The sequence below is a fragment of the Sceloporus undulatus genome, chromosome 2 (assembly GCF_019175285.1).
Source record: "Sceloporus undulatus isolate JIND9_A2432 ecotype Alabama chromosome 2, SceUnd_v1.1, whole genome shotgun sequence".
NCBI classification, from domain to species: domain Eukaryota; kingdom Metazoa; phylum Chordata; class Lepidosauria; order Squamata; family Phrynosomatidae; genus Sceloporus; species Sceloporus undulatus.
Window position 1 is genome coordinate 20367753 of NC_056523.1, and position 17183 is coordinate 20384935.

At 43.3% G+C, this 17183-nt stretch overlaps 1 protein-coding gene across 1 annotated transcript; it reads left to right on the plus strand.

Moving 5' to 3' along the window:
- Window positions 1-215: 215 nt before the first annotated feature.
- Window positions 216-1173, plus strand: LOC121920294 (putative olfactory receptor 2B3). The gene is given in 2 exon segments (XM_042447425.1): window positions 216-812; window positions 814-1173. Coding segments are annotated over 2 exon segments (957 nt in total).
- The last annotated feature ends 16010 nt before the right edge of the window (window positions 1174-17183 follow it).

The window sequence follows — 17183 nt, forward strand, 5'->3', positions numbered from 1 at the left end:
AGGATTATTGGGTGAGGAAACATTGGGTGAGGATTATTGGGTGAGGAAACATTGGGTGAGGATTATTGGGTGAGGAAACAGTCCATTAGTCCCAGGCACAGGAATATCAAGTGGCTCTCAGACAAGCCACTATCATCTCTGTGCCTGTTGTAAATCTCACTTTGTGCTGATGGTCTGTTTTTCACATGTTTTGTTTGGTTGCTTTTTAAAAATAGATGATAGGCAGCAAAGCATCATGGGAAGAAGGTAATCAAAGTGACCAAGGAGAATTCATCTTACTGGGAGTCTCTGATCAGCCCCGGCTGGAGATGTTGCTCTTTGCAATTATCTTGGTCTGCTACATGATGACCCTCCTGGGAAACACAGCTATCATAGTGGTGTCACGTTTGGACCCCCATCTACACACCCCCATGTATTTCTTCCTCAACAGCCTCTCCTTCATTGACCTCTGTTACACCACCAGCCTTGGCCCTCATATGCTGCTGAACTTCTGGAGGAAAAGGAAAACCATCAGCTATGGTGGCTGTGCAGCTGAGTTGTACATTTCTCTTGGTTTGGGCTCTACAGAATGTATTCTTCTGACCATCATGGCCTATGACCGTTATGCTGCAGTCTGTCATCCACTGCGTTACACTGCCATCATGAACCACTCTGTATGTTTCAAAATGGCTGCCTTCTCCTGGGTGAGTGGCTTCAGCAACTCACTTGTGCAAACAGTGCTGACTCTTAGACTCCCAAGGTGTGGACGGAACCAGATAGACCATTTTTTCTGTGAGGTGCCAGCCTTAGTTAAACTGGCCTGTGCTGACGTCTCACTCGTTGAACCTCTCCGCTTTTTTTTTCAGTTCACTAATACTTGTACTCCCATTGGGTCTCATTGTACTCTCTTACATCTACATTGCAGCTGCTGTGTTCAAGATCCGCTCAGCTGAGGGCAGGCAGAAGGCCTTCAACACTTGTGCTTCTCACATGACTGTGGTGTTGCTCTTTTTTGGCACAGCCATTTTCAGCTACCTCCAGCCCCCATCCAACTACTCCCACAACCAAGGCAAACTGATGGCCCTTTTCTATACATTTGTTACCACCATGCTGAATCCACTCATCTATAGTCTGAGGAACAACGAGGTGCATAGAGCTCTAAGAAGAGCAATGAAATGCAATCCAGCAACATAAGCCAAGCAGCTCCCACTAATCCATTCAGAGCACAATCTTCTATTTTAAAAAAATAATTGTTTCTTTGATTCTTTTCACTTTATATCAAAGATCTAAAAATAGAGGTTGAGATTCTGCATGGGAGACATAGCTACAACAATGTAGCTATGAGACTGAGTGAAAGAAGTTGTAGCATAAGCTTTTGTAGATTTGGTCTACTTTCTCAGATGCAGTCTTTGTAATTATAGGTGCAATGTCACATACTTAATAAGAAACCTAAAACCAACTACAGTGGTACCTCGGGATACGAAATACCCAGGTTACGAATTTTTCGGGATACGAAAAAATGCCATTGGAAATAATTGTTCCGGGTTACGAATGTTTTTTCGGGTTACGAAAAAACTTCGGCGCTATTTTAAAAGGAACCGCGGCTTTTCCCCATTAGCGCCTATGGCAATTCGGCTTACGAAGGCTTTTCGGGTTACGAAAGCGGCCGCGGAACGAATTAATTTCGTAACCCGAGGCACCACTGTAGTTATGTATCATCAAACAAGTGAAAGACTCATATCAATTAATGCTAAATTATATTTTTCCTTCCTGAACTCATTAAAGAGAGAAACTTTCTAAAACGTATGTTCCGTTCTTGTCATCTCTAAGACTTACTTACTGCATTTCCTAATTTCAGCTTCTCTTCCTGTTTTAGTCAGCAAAGTTTTTTTAGTTGAGAGGTTTTTGAGATTACTGCTTACTTGCAACCAATATTTTTACAGCAGCTAAATAGTTGAAAACTATTTGAAGGAACTTTTGAAGGAGGCATTGGGACTGACTCCACACGTTCTAGAGTCACATCTTCCCTTAATGACACTTTGAACTGAAGTCATGTGAGGTAAGTTCAGGCCAATAGATAGGCCCAATTCATCCCTGAGCAGTAGATACCATGGTTGTCCAGAAGACATTTCCATGACAGGTTGTCTTCCCATCCTCCATACATCTGTCGTATCTCCTACAGAAAATCCAAGAACACTCCAAATGGTTGTATGACAGTGGACTGACTTAGTGCTGCTAGAACTACTTTATGGTGAGGCACCAGTGAAGATGTGACTATCAGATTCAAGCACCTTTATCTCTGAGGTATTGACAGTCCTTTGCCATTTGTCAGCCAATCTGGATTCTGTCTTGGGTCCTGTCATCACCTTCTGGCTACCTAGGTGTCCAACTTGTGATGGTACTGAAAACCAGACAGGCAGAATTAATATCAGCACTGCACTTAAAATGTCTTAAGTATTGGAATCTCAGGATTTTTATCTGGGAAAATGATCAAGCTCTTTGGTAACATTTTAGGCTATTTATTATATGAAGTCATAGGGGCCATTCACACTACGTTATAAACCGGTTTGCAAACCAGTTTAAAAGTGGGTAGTTCACACTTGAATTGGGTTTTTGCAACCTGAATTAGGGTGGGCCTGGTGCAAATCTCCCTTAACCTAGCTTTTTCAGAAAAAGGAATTTTAGCAGTTCTTTTCAAAAGAACCAGTTTTTTTACGGGAGCTGCCAACGGGAACTCAAAGTCGATCCATTTGGAGCATCCCGCCACCTCCACTCTTCCTCCTCTTCCTCCTGTCCCCCCACTGCTGCTGCTCTTTCTCTTCCTCCTACCTCCTCTTCCTCTTGTCCCCACTGTTGCACTTGCCCTCCTTCTCTTCCTTTCTTCTTGCTCCTCTTCTCTTCCTCCCCTTCCTTTGCCTCCATCACCATGTCCTCCTTCCTCCTCTTCTTCCTCTTCTTCTAACTCCCTGCACCTGCCATTTGTCTGCCTTCCTTTTCTTCCTCCTCTTTCTCCAGAGGGGGTCAGACTGGATGACCTTTGGGGGTACATCCCATCCCTGTCTCTCCTGCTGGGATTTTGAGGCAGGGTGGGTCTGTGCTCCTCCTCATCCTCCACCTTCCTCTCCTGGGGCTATAAATAGCTTGGCCCATGCCTTGGAACAGCAGTGGAGCTTTCAAACTCGCCTACTTGGCATACGGAAGCCGGAGAAGGTGAGAGTGGAGGGTTGGGTTGGACAGGGCTGAGGGAAGGAAAGAAGGAAGGTAGGAAGGAAAGAAGACAGACCCCCCCCCCTCACACACCTGCCTTTTCTGTGGGATGCAAAGTAAGAGGAGTCGGGCTCATTTGCAATGCAGAGGCCCAACAGAATGCCGCCTTGGAGGACGAGAAAAGGCCGGAGAGTGGGGAGAAATTGCCCCATTGCTGGATCCTCCCCAGGCTGGTGGCTCTCCCTCAACAGGTCCATGGTTTCTCCAAAACAAGTCCCATGCACTTTTTTTGGGCATATTTACTAGTAAGTATATCCAGGACTACAGCCTGATTTCTTCTCAGATTTTGGCAACTGTTTGAAAGTTGCCACAAGGTGGCAGCAACCCTTGGCAGAAATAGCTATGGCAATCTGTGCCCTAGCATAGAGCTCTCCTGACAGCATCCCACCTGTACTTTGCTGGTCTCAGGATAGGAGGTCAACTAAACATGCCTGGTCTCTCTTCAGACCAACTGTAACTCTTGGATAAATGCTGTGATCTACCAGAGGATTAAAAGGTCTACATACGTAAAAGCACCAGATCCCGTCTTATCATGGAAGCTAAGCAGGGTCAGCCATAGTTATACTAATGGGAGACCACCAATAAATACCAGCTTGTGGCTGAGAGAGAGCGTGTGCACCCAAAAAATGAAATTAGTAAAAAGAAAACTGGGGTCTAAGCCATAGTTGATACACCAACTGCGTCCCTGTCTGGACCGAAAGGACCTTGAAACAGTAGTACACGCACTGGTAACCTCTCGGTTAGATTTCTGTAATGCGCTCTACATGGGGCTACCTTTGTACCAGGTTCGGAAGCTTCAGCTAGTTCAAAACGGTTGGCATACCCTCCTAACCCCTTGTAGAATGCCTTTCCCTGATGGAAGTTCATTTTAGGATTCGACTGATAGATTCTGTGACTGATAGATTTTTTATCTTGCTGTTTGTATGTAGATTTTAAATTTTTTTAGTGAACTGAATGTCTATTTATGATTATTGTGTTGTATTGTGTTGTATACTTTTGCATATTTTTTGAGAAACTGTAAACTACTTAAGGGAACACACTGAAGTGAATAATTTACATTTCTATACTGCTTCATAGTGAACTAAGGACTGTGGTTTGCAATCTGTAAGCCAATTGCCCCCAACAAGCTGGGTACTTATTTTAGTGACCTACAAAAGGATGGAAGGCTGAGTCAGCCTGCAGCCCTCTGGGATCGAACTCACAACACTGTGGCTGCAGTACCACCATTTAAGTACACTGGTGCCTCGGGATACGAAATGATCGGGTTACGAAATTTCCGGGCGTGATACGAAAAAGTTGATTGGCAAAACTGTTTGCGGGTTACGAAATATTTTCGGGTTACGAAATTCATTTCGGCGCGAAATTCAAATGCTGCAAAGCTACAGAGAAGAGGAGGAGAGAGGTAGCTGGGCAGCCATTTAAGTGGTGACTGTTTAATTGTTTTTCAAACTCTGGAAGGGTGTGCTTGCAGTCACATCCTCAGTGAGTCACACCTGTGAGTCACTAGGGCGGAGCTAGCAGACTAGCTCTTTATTTCTTCTCCCAGGCCTCTGCCAGAGCAGTCCTGCCTACAGAGAAGAGGAGGAGAGAGGTAGCTGGGCAGCCATTTTAAGTGGTGACTGTTTAATTGTTTTTCAAACTCTAGGAAGGGTGTGCTTGCAGTCACATCCTCAGTGAGTCACACCTGTGAGTCACTAGGGCGGAGCTAGCAGACTAGCTCTTTATTTCTTCTCCCAGAGCCTCTGCAGAGCAGTTCCTGCTACAGAGAAGAGGAGGAGAGAGGTAGCTGGGCAGCCATTTTAAGTGGTGACTGTTTAATTGTTTTTCAAACTCTAGGAAGGGTGTGCTTGCATTCACATCCTCAGTGAGTCACACCTGTGAGTCACTAGGGCGGAGCTAGCAACTAGCTCTTTATTTCTTCTCCCAGAGCCTCTGCAGAGCAGTTCCTGCTACAGAGAAGAGGAGGAGAGAGGTAGCTGGGCAGCCATTTTAAGTGGTGACTGTTTAATTGTTTTTCAAACTCTAGGAAGGGTGTGCTTGCAGTCACATCCTCAGTGAGTCACACCTGTGAGTCACTAGGGCGGAGCTAGCAGACTAGCTCTTTATTTCTTTTCCCAGAGCCAGAAATTTTATTTGTATTTGTATTTGTATTTATATTTCATTTTTTATATCCAAGGAAATCTACAGCAGAGGCAGAATCGATTGAGCTCACTGCCACAAATTGTTGAAACATCAGGAGCTTAACGTTGGTGTTTTCTGGAGGATTTTTTCTTTTCAGGAGGAAGCCCACAATCCTGTTCCAGTAATTTCCTAAGACATATCAGTATGGACACTGACGGGACCACGGCAGTCACCTGCAACACTTGTGGGATGTTTCTCTTTTTGCCTACAGAAGTGGAGAACTTCACATGTCCCAAGTGCAAGTTGATAGACCTCTTGGAGGAGAAAGTGCAGCAGTTGGAGTCCAGAGTAGCTACACTTCAACATATTAGGGAGCAGGAGGACTTCCTGGACACAACAGAACTAACAATCCTGGACGAATACCACGCAGAGGAAGATGCTGGAGCCGAGGAGGTCACTTCACATACACAGGAGGCAGACAGCTGGAGGAATGTCACACAGAGAAGTAGGCCAAGAAGGGATTGTTCGGGGAACTTGCAGCTAGAGAATCGATTCGAAGCTCTTTCCCTTATCAAGGAGGATGAAGAAGAGCAGCATGGACAGATTTCAGGGACAGAGCAGGCAAGCCTGAGAGTCCCACCCAAGGGGACAGCCGATGCTAAACTTCGTAGGAGGCGTGTCGTCGTAGTGGGGGACTCCTTGCTGAGGGGTACAGAAGCAGTGATTTGTAGGCCTGACAAGATGTCTCGAGAGGTGTGTTGTCTCCCAGGGGCAAAGATCCGTAATGTGACAGAGAGGCTGGAAAGACTGGTCAAGCGTACTGACCAATACCCTTTCCTTTTGGTCCATGTGGGAACCAACGATACTGCAAGACACAGCCTGCAGAACATCAAAAGGGATTACGAGGCGCTTGGTAGGAAGCTGAAAGGAATGGATGCACAGGTTGTCATCTCGTCTCTTCTGCCAGTCGAAGGGCACGGTCCAGGAAGGGAGAGGAAAATAGCGGATGTGAACAACTGGCTCCGCAGATGGTGCTGCCGAGAACGGTTTGGATTCTTCGATCATGGGCTGCAGTTCCATGAGGAGGGACTTCTTGCAACAGACGGGTTGCATCTCACACCAGTTGGAAGAAATGTCTTTGCCAACAGTCTCAAGAACTTGATCAGGAGAGCTTTAAACTGAGTTCCGAGGGGAAGGGAGACAACATTAAGGAAGGCGAAAGGGCTGGAGAAAATAGTCAAACAGACATAGAGGTAACAAGAAAAAAAGTGCAAGGATACAACAGTGGGAGGCAAATAAACTTGCACCAGCAACAAATAAATGGGACCCGTGGTCTGCGATGCCTCTACACTAATGCACAGAGCATGGGAAATAAGCAAGATGAACTTGAACTCCTAGTACAGCAAAGCAAATATGATATAATAGGCCTCACTGAAACCTGGTGGGATGAGTCTCATGATTGGAATGTGGAAATAGAGGGGTATAACCTTTTTAAGAGAAATAGGCCAAACAGGAAAGGAGGAGGTATAGCACTATATGTCAGAGATATTTACACCAGTGAAGAGATCCAGGACATCAATCCTGGAAGCCAGGTGGAGAGCATCTGGATAAAAATCAAAGGGGAGGGAAACAACAAGGATGTTATCGTGGGAGTCTACTACAGACCTCCAAGTCAGACGGAGGAATTGGATGATGCCTTTCTAGAACAGATGACCACACAGTCAGAAAAGAGAGATGTAGTAGTGATGGGCGACTTCAACTACCCTGATATTTGCTGGAAGTCAAACTCAGCAAAATCCACAAGGTCTAACAAATTCCTCACTTGCCTGGAAGACTATTTCATGGTCCAAAAGGTGGAAGAGGCAACAAGGGGGTCAGCTATTTTGGATCTGATCCTAACCAACAAGGATGACTTGGTTAATGGGGTGCAAGTGGTGGGATCATTAGGTGGAAGCGACCATGTTCTCCTGGAGTTTGTAATACAGTGGAAAGGAGAAGCCAGGCAGAGTCAGACACGCATCCTAGACTTTAGGAGAACAGATTTCAGTAAACTTAGAGAAGTATTGAGGGTGATCCCATGGTCAGAAATACTAAAAGGGAAGGGAGTTCAGGCTGGTTGGGAGTTTCTAAAAAGACAGATACTGAAGGCACAATTTCAAACCGTTCCAGTGAGAAAGAAAAAATGGGAGGTGTCTCAAGAAACCAGGATGGATGACTAAGGAACTTTCAATCGAGCTAAGTTTGAAACGGAACATGTATAAGAAATGGAAAAAGGGAGAAATCACAAAAAAGGAATTCAAAGAAATAGCAGGCATGTGTAGGGATAAAGTCAGAAAAGCTAAAGCGCAGAATGAACTTAGGCTTGCTAGAGAGGTTAAGAACAATAAAAAAGGCTTTTTTGGATATGTCCGTAGGAAGAGGAAGAAGAAGGAAACGGTAGGGCCACTGTGTGGAGAAGATGGCAAAATGCTAACAGAAGACAGAGAAAAGGCAGAATTACTCAACACCTTCTTTGCCTCAGTCTTCTCAGAAAAGGCAAAGGGTGCTCAACCTGAGGATAATGGAGCAGAGGACAGAATAGGGGAATTTCAGCACAGAATATGTAAAGAGATAGTAGAGGAATACCTTGTTAATCTAAATGAATTTAAGTCTCCAGGACCAGATGAACTACATCCTAGGGTATTAAAAGAACTGGCAAATGTAATATCGGAGCCATTGGCAATCATATTTGAAAACTCCTGGAAAACAGGAGAGATCCCAGCAGACTGGAGGAGGGCAAACGTTGTCCCCATCTTCAAAAAGGGGAAGAAAGAGGATCCCAACAATTATCGTCCAGTTAGTCTGACATCAATACCAGGAAAGATTCTGGAGCAGATCATTAAACAGAGAGTCTGTGAACATCTAGAAGGCAATGCCATAATCACAAAAAGTCAACATGGGTTTCAGAGAAAAAAGTCATGCCAGACAAATCTAATCTCTTTCTTTGATAAAATTACCAGCTTGGTAGATGAAGGGAATGCTGTGGATATAGTATATCTTGATTTCACTAAGGCCTTTGACAAGGTTTCCCATGACATTCTTGCCAACAAGCTTGTAAAATGTGGGCTAGACAAAGGAACTGTTACATGGATTTGTAACTGGTTGACCGGCCGAACCCAAAGGGTGCTCAACAATGGCTCCTTTTCATCCTGGAGAGAAGTGACCAGTGGGGTCCCACAGGGCTCTGTCCTGGGCCCAGTGCTATTCAACATCTTTATCAATGACCTGGATGACAGAATTGGGAGCATACTTATTAAATTTGCAGATGACACCAAATTAGGAGGAATAGCTAATACTCCAGAGGACAGGATCAAGATTCAAAATGATCTGAATAGACTAGAAAGCTGGGCCAAAGCTAACAAAATGAAATTCAACACAGAGAAATGTAAGGTACTGCACTTAGGGCGAAAAAATGAAATGCACAGATATAGGATGGGAGACACATTGCTGAATGAAAGTACATGTGAAAGGGATCTATGATAAGTTGAACATGAGTCAACAGTGCGATGCGGCAGCTAAAAAGGCCAATGCAATTTTAGGCTGCATCAATAAAAGTATAGTGTCTAGATCAAGAGAAGTAATTGTGCCATTATATTCTGCACTGGTCAGGCCCCACCTGGAATATTGTGTCCAATTCTGGGCACCACAATTCAAAAAGGACATTGAGAAACTGGAGCGTGTCCAAAGGAGGGCGACTAAAATGGTGAAAGGTCTGGAAACCTTGCCCTATGAGGAGCGACTCAGAGAGCTGGGGATGTTTAGCCTGGAGAAGAGAAGATTAAGAGGTGATATGATAGCCCTGTTTAAATATGTGAAAGGATGTCATATTGAGGAGGGAGCAAGCTTGTTTTCTGCTGCTCCAGAGAACAGGACCCGGAACAATGGATGCAAGCTACAAGAGAAGAGATTCCACCTCAATATTAGGAGGAACTTCTTGACAGTAAGGGCTGGTCGACAGTGGAATGCACTCCCTCGGAGTGTAGTGGAGTCTTCTTCCTTGGAGGTCTTTAAACAGAGGCTGGATGGCCATCTGTCAGGGATGCTTTGATTTGGATTTCCTGCATGGCAGGGAGTTGGACTGGATGGCCCTTGCGGTCTCTTCCAACTCTATGATTCTATGATTCTATGAAAGTGCAGCTATAGGCTTTCCAGTGCTAACGGAAAGCCTTTTCGGGTTACGAAATTTTCGGGTTACAAAAGGAATGGCGGAACGAATTAATTTCGTAACCCGAGGCACCAGTGTACTATGCTACCAGGCCTCTCTTGCAAACATTTGAGCTAAATAACATTCCTCAACTTTTAAAGATACTTTGTCATTGCTAGCGGGATTTCACAAGCCCCCACCTCTGGGAGTAACAAAGTCCCTTCCACTGTCTGGCAGCTGTCTAGCTCTGGGAGGGGCTTCTGTTGTGGTCACTTACTGGTGGGGATGAGGAGGAGAAGGGAGATAATTCAGACCATAAAGATCTGGCTGCTCTAGGCTCCCTGAAGAAGGAGGGGAAGGTGCATTTCATTTGAAACACATCCTCATCCCTTGACTAGGCCAAGACCAGCTGTTTCTCCATGGTCTAGATCTCCTTCCCCTTCCCACCAGCATGGGGCAACAACAGTGGATGCCCAGATGTTGGGCAGTAGGAGGACACACAGAGCTATGCCCAGATGTATGATCTTGGTCAACATTAATGTTGAGCAATACCCTCAGGACTCAGATACAGACAGTAGGACAAAGGAGCAAAATAAGGGAGAGAGGTCAGAGAGTGGGACAGAGGACCCTGCACTGAGACAGAAAGGCAAGAAAGCATGGCAGTGTTGGTGCAGCAAGACACAGAGCTCACTGACCTATGGAGACAGAGGCCATGTATAAGTTAGAGCTTTTCAATGCCAGACACTCATGAATCAGGGAACAGCTGAGTGCTTATAACCAGTCATAAGTTATGGCACCTCCCTCAGGCAACTGGTTGGTTGCAACCAGCCTTTCCTGATGGACGCCATGTTCTGGCTCATGTTCCTGATTTGTGTTTCCTGATAACATCAGACCTTGCTCCATAGGCTTTGTCGATTAGGTTGACTGCTAGACTTCAACTGACCTGACTACTCTGCTACATCATCCTTGCTGGTTGACAAATATCAGAGATAATTTCTCAACCAGAATTATGTCATTTATTAACTTGTAAAATGTCTTTGTGGTATAAAACAGAGTTTAACACAGAGTTTAAAAGACAGAAACTAAAACATAGCTCAAGAATAAGGAGAGCTACAAGCATAGCACATTAGTTTCAAGCAACACTTTTTAGGAGTTTATCACACATTGGTAAAATCCTGTGCAGAAATGAGATTTTAAAATCTGGGTGTCGTTTGTCAGATCCGTTGGCTTGAAAGAGAAATAACGTGAAAATAATCCACAAACACGTACCAAAATCTGTATATTGGATTGTATATTGTATTTAGTGCTCTTGGTTTTATCTATTTTATGATGATTTTGTAATTGATTTTAAACTCTATGTAAACTGCTTTGATCTTTTTGGAAAAGTGGTATATAAATAAAATTTATTATTATTATTATTAAAATCTGAGAAGACATCAGGCTGTAATCCTGGATATACTTAAAAGGAGCAGGTTTTGACAACCTTGCATTCAGGCTATTTTCATATTATTTCTCTTTCACACAAACATCGTCTGAAAAACATCCCACAAATGCAGGTTTTTTCAGCTTTCTGTTTGGGTTAACCCTGATTGTCATCTGAAAAACAAGTGGTTTTCAGTTCAAATTTAGTTTCTGCAGGGGATTCGTTCCATGTAATGAACTTCTTAGTCCTGATTTTGATAGGCCTTTGCAGCGCCCCCGTCATGTGCTAGGGGTTGACCGAGGATGCACCATCCATATTGGCCTCACCCCTAGCACATGACGAGGGCATCAAAATGGCGGCGCCCTGTACACATGGATGCCACCATTTTGATGTGATGGATGCATAGCATCCGCACATCCCGTTGCGCTTGCGACATCACAAGTGCACCATTTGCGCACTCGGGTGTCCCAAGTATGACGCAAAAAGAACCTGCTTTTTGTGGTGTTCTTTTTCCGCTGCTGGGAAGCTTCACCGTTTGTCAGCTGAGGCTTCCCGCCGGTGGAAATGGAGGTGGTGGCAGACCGCCCTTTTTGGGCGGTCTGTATCCCGCCTTTGTTACATTAAACTTTAGGTAACTTTAAATAAGTATTTTAGCCCCCCTTTTTTATTCTGGGGCATTGGTACAGGAATTTTTCAAATTTTATGATATCCTCTTCTCCATGCTAACTTTCCATCAACCAAAAAAGTAATGAGCATTATTACAAGTTACCTTTTAATATTTCAATGAATGTCTTGCAAAACATTTCCAGAAATAATGGGAACAAATTAATTTTTAAAATATCTCTTTAAAAGCTTCGGTTTTGCAGATTTTTCAAAGTGAGACAAAGTGCACACTTCAGCTCATCTGAGATAAGCTACAATCAGTTTCAAAATCTCACGTTGCAGAGGTCTCCCTGCGAACAGCACTCAACGCTTAATGTTTGGCCTCCTAAATTCCTCCTCATCCCACAAGGAAAGAAATCAGACATGAAGCAGCCATAGATACGGAAGTCCACTGTTTCTTCTGTGGGGAAAGATGGAGAAGAAACCCTTCAGATTCTGATGAAGTAGACTGCATCTGATGAAGCTGAGTCTACAAAAGCTTGCGCTACAGATAGTCTTACGATGCTACAAGATCCCCCTTTTTATACTGATACAAAACATGTCTTTGAATATGCCATCAGATCTCTCTCTCTTTCCTTAAACAACATTTCCTTCACTGTCTCCAACCACACCAAGTCCCCTCTGCCCTGGGAAAAAATGAAATCAGAAATAATGTCATGTCACTCTAGATTTTGGTGTGGTAGCAGTGGCATCGCTAAGGTTGGCATCACCTGAAGTGGCAATTCACGGTGTCAGCCCCCCTAATGACATCCTCCCATACCACACTGTTCAGAGTCCTCAGTAGTGTTTTTTGTACTTATAATACTCATAAATCATAATCTCTGCATGTCACAGAATATAATGGCAATAACTGTGACATAAACAATTAGCAAATTTGAAATTATACCTTTAAATTACAGTGGTCTCTTGTTATCCCTCATGGATAACAAAATCTGTGTATGCTCAAGTCCCATTAAATATAATGTCAGAGCAAAATGGTGTCCCTTATAAAAAATGGAAAATCAAGGTTTGATATTTGAAATTTATACTTTTTTTGAACATTTTCAAACCATGGATGCTTGAATCTGTGTATAAAAAATCCGTGTATAAGAAGGGCCGACTTTACAACATTGTACACACAGCCTAAATATATTTACATGTATATAGTTTCATGTGGCCAAAGTATAAATTTGATAAGATGCTTTTAAAGAAAAAATTGAGTGATTTAAAAAAAATATATTTTTTAAAGAAAACTGTGAGGCCTCCATTTTCTTCTCCCACAGAGCCTCATCCCATTTATATGGAGAGGTCTTCTGCTGAGGTCCAGCATTTTAAAAGGATACAGATGTACATAACAGTTGATTTCTGCCAAAAGACTGATGCCTGAGGAGTAGTGGTGTCATAGCCTCTTAAGGGTGTCACCTGGTGTGGCTTGCACAACCCTTAGTGATGGCTCTGTGTGGCAACACAGTGTAGCACACTGAGGATGCAGTGGGGTACAAGTGGTCCCATCTCCAGCACAATTGCTCTCCCTTGTCCCCCTAGAGCATGCAACGAGATGGCTACACTTATATGGATTTTCCCTGAGCTTCCCTAAGACTACCAGTAGCTGGGAACTGGATCAGATTGATTTCCAGTGTGGAGAAGAACTTAACAAAAGCACAACGTTAACATAATTACCATGGCCGAAAATGAAGGTCTTACAGGCGTCCACAGCTTTGCAAAAGCCGACATCAAAGAGGCAGCCATCTTCATCTGTTTGCAAGAGGCACTCTCTGCAGTACAAACTCTCTAGAACAGGAAACAGTGTGACTGAAACCAGCTAGTCCAAGATTCTGGGGGTTGTAGTCCCTTTCTCCAAGCTCCAAGAAGTTGTATGTATATATTCAACAGATCTCAGCATAGCAGGCAGAAACCAAAACATTTGAGATTTTTATTATTATTATTATTATAAAATGTTATTTTATTCTATTTAATTAAATCAACTTCAGTTCAACAGTATCCTTCTGAGGCTCAGGTTCTGTTAGTTGCTATTTTCAATTTTTACATGCGCGCGCACACACAGATGATGATCAGATGAAGCTGGTTTATACTTAATTACCCAGTCATCTTGGCGGTGGGATTCTGCAAACTACAAACTAACTCTTCCTGCTCACGTCATGCAGTACATCTAAATCAACTAACAGATCTCTTGATGATTTATACAACATTCATAAAGATAATCACTATAGTAAATGGTTATAAATGGTAGTTGTAACTTACCCACCACAAGTCCCAAGGAGAGTGAAGCCAAAGCAGCAAAGAAGAGAGCCTGAGCCATGTTGAATTATTCACTCTGGTTCAATATATGCACACCTTGGTTTTGCTTCATATGAGCACACCTTGCACACTTTCTGAAGCATGTCTTGCTTGCTACATTAATTTAATAATAGTGGCTGCTGTAGGAAAACAGGTTGAACTCTGACTTGATCCTGTATATATCAGAGCTCTGAAAAAATCTGAGGTGCTCCTTCTTCTTTTTTTTTAAATTAACAAATATACTACCATCATACTTGGTTCAATACCTAAAACCCAGAGTGGATTCATCAGCCACCACTGCCTCATACATTAACAGAGCAATAGAGAAAAGCTGTATCTGCACTGCAGAAATAATCAATGCTATGGAATTCTGGGAACTGCAGTTTTGTGAGACATTTAACTTTCCCTGTCAGTGTCATGCCCAGCCTGGAAGATGGCTTGGAGGACTCAGAGGATGAGCTAGAGCCTCTGGGACCTGAACCTATAATGGAGGAGCCAGAGCCCCAGGGGCTTGAACCTGTAATGGAGGAGCCAGAGGCTGGCCCTATTTCTGCTGGAGCAGAGTCTATGGCCCCTCCAGAGGTTCAGCAGTCAAGTTTGCCTGGTGCCGAGGCTGTGGACATGGAGGAGGATCTGGGCAGTGTGCCTACCTTCAATGAGCGTCGAGCAGAAAGAGAGGGCCTTCGAAGATCTCGGAGGCTTTATCAGAAGCGTCTTCGTAATCAGGCACAGCTGAAGGCCAGCTCCTTGCCTTCTTAAGCACCTGGAGCATGTGTGGTTCTTTGCCAGTGGATATCTGACTCTTTTAGGGGAAAGACTCTGTCTCTGGCTCCTTGGCTTCTTGTCTTGAATACCCGGAAACCTTGACCTTGGACTGCTTCATCGACCTGCCTATCTGTTACCCTGAACCTCGGACCGTCTGACAATTCTCTTGGTAATCCCTTTTGGTAAAGCTACTGCAACTCTCTAGGACTGTGTAGCTTACACTGACTTTGCTGTGCTGGGAGGGGGTTATTTGTTTGAGAACTAGCTGCCTTATCAGCCCTTTGGCTGCTTTCCCGGACAGTTAGAGAGTTCTGGTGCCACAACAAACTACAAATCACAGGATTCCATAGCACTCACCCATGCCAGTTAAAGTGCAGTCAAACTGGATTATTTCTGCAGTGCGGATGCAACGAGAGAGAGTTCTTCACATTCGTGACTCTTACAGTTACTGTTCATATCACTGACAAAAATGGAAACAGGAGCCAATTTCTGCAATAACACCTGAAAATTCATTTGGACGATTTTGTAAACATATTGATCCTATTGAATTGTCAGTTGAAGACATGCAAAACCTGTTTTTTCCTCCTGTTCCATTTATGACACCCCCATTTCCCCTTCCTTTCCATTTATGCATTGATATGGTTACCATCAGTTTTCAGTAAGAATACAAAGTCATGTTCCTAGCTGGAGGAGGCCTCTTCAGACAAGGAAGGGAAAAAGAAGGGTCAAGATAACAGGCCCCAATTGGGGACCAGAGGAGGCTGCCAGCCTTGCCTTTGAAGCAGAGCCCAAACCATGCTGCAAAGACTCTGAAGAGAGTTCGGGGCTGAATCACATCTTGCTTAGTGTCATAGACTGAAATAGCAACAACAATAGTATATAGAACCAAAATTGGACGACCCTGGGCAAATCATTTTCTTTCAACCTTACAGGAAAGCAAAGACAATCCCACTCTGAACAAATATTGCCAAGGAAACCTCATGATAGGTTCACCGTAGGGTTGCTATAAGCTGGAAATGACACACAAGATAAATAGACTGAAAATATTAAAGAATAACTTGCCTCCTCTCATTGTTTTTTAATTCTTGTTCTTTTCTATACTGATTCGTTTTTGTTGTCAATTCATGGTGACCCTGTAGATGCAAAACATCCAAATGCTCTGCTCTACTTAAGTCTTGAAGCTCTGAGACTGCAGTCAAGAGATAAAAAGACTAGGAATGGGAAGGACAGCAATGAAAGAACTGGACAAGATATGTAACAGCAAAGGTATACAACTGCGCATCAAAGTTAGAATCATCCAAGCCATGCCTCACCACTATGTATGGATGTGAGACCTGGACAGTGAAAAAAACAGATTAAAAAAAAGCTTATTTGAGATATGATGCTGGAGAAGAGTGCTGAGGACATCCAAAAATACAAACAAATGAGTTCTTGAACAGATCAAGCCTGAATTCTCCTTGGAAGCCAAGATGATCAAATTGAAGCTGTCATACTTTGGCCACATCATGAGAAGACAAGGCTGATTGGAAAAGAATATAATGCTAAGAATTATTATTATTATTATTATTATTATTATTATTATTATTTATATAGCACTGGAGATTTGCGGGTAGTAGAAAGAAAAGAAGATCACATGTCAGATGGACAGACTCAATTAGGGAGGTCACGGGCATTAACCTATCTCCCAAATTTAGATGGACACCATTTTATGCATCTGACAGTCAGTCATTTGACCTGGAAGCCCATAGAGTCATTAGTCTCTTAATTTCATATTCATTTGTTTTTATGCTGTGAGAAGTAGGTCAAGATAGCAGCTCATGACTATCAAGAGTCTGAGCTGAAACAGATGTACTGTACATCAAGAACATTTAATATTTCAGCTTCTTTGAATTACTGTATATACAGCGTGTCCGTGCCATATGCGGGCTTGCCATATGCGGACTTGATATCATGTGGATGGCGAGCCCCCATTAATTGAATGGAGCAACAGAACTTGAGGTCCCACAGTATTTCTTTTATGCAGGAAGTGGTGGTGGTCCAGAATGGACCCCCTGTATAAATCGAGGGTCCATTGTACTATGTGTGTGTGTGTGTCTAGAACTTGACCCCAAAAAACTCAGTCCTTATCCATGGGTCAATGTAAGTAGTGTACTTTAACTTTGATCAAAAAAGGAACCATCCCTCTTCCCTGAGTTAAGTGGCAAAAGGTGAGAGGTTACTCCATCCAAGGATCACCCTAATCTCTCATTGCTGGTGTGTTGCCACTTCTGGCCTTCTTGAATGCCTGGGTGGGAAAATGGTGGCAATGGCTCTTTGGGGCTTCTCAAAAGAGCCGTGTTAGGAATTGGGTTTTGAAGCATTTGAATAAGACATTTGTGCATGTTTGTCAGCTTTTCTGGGTTAAAAATAGACAATGTTATTACAGTACTGTACAGTTAAAGATTATAATTACTGCTAACATAGCCATTTTCTTTGCTTTGCCTTTTTATCCTTTTTGACATATGT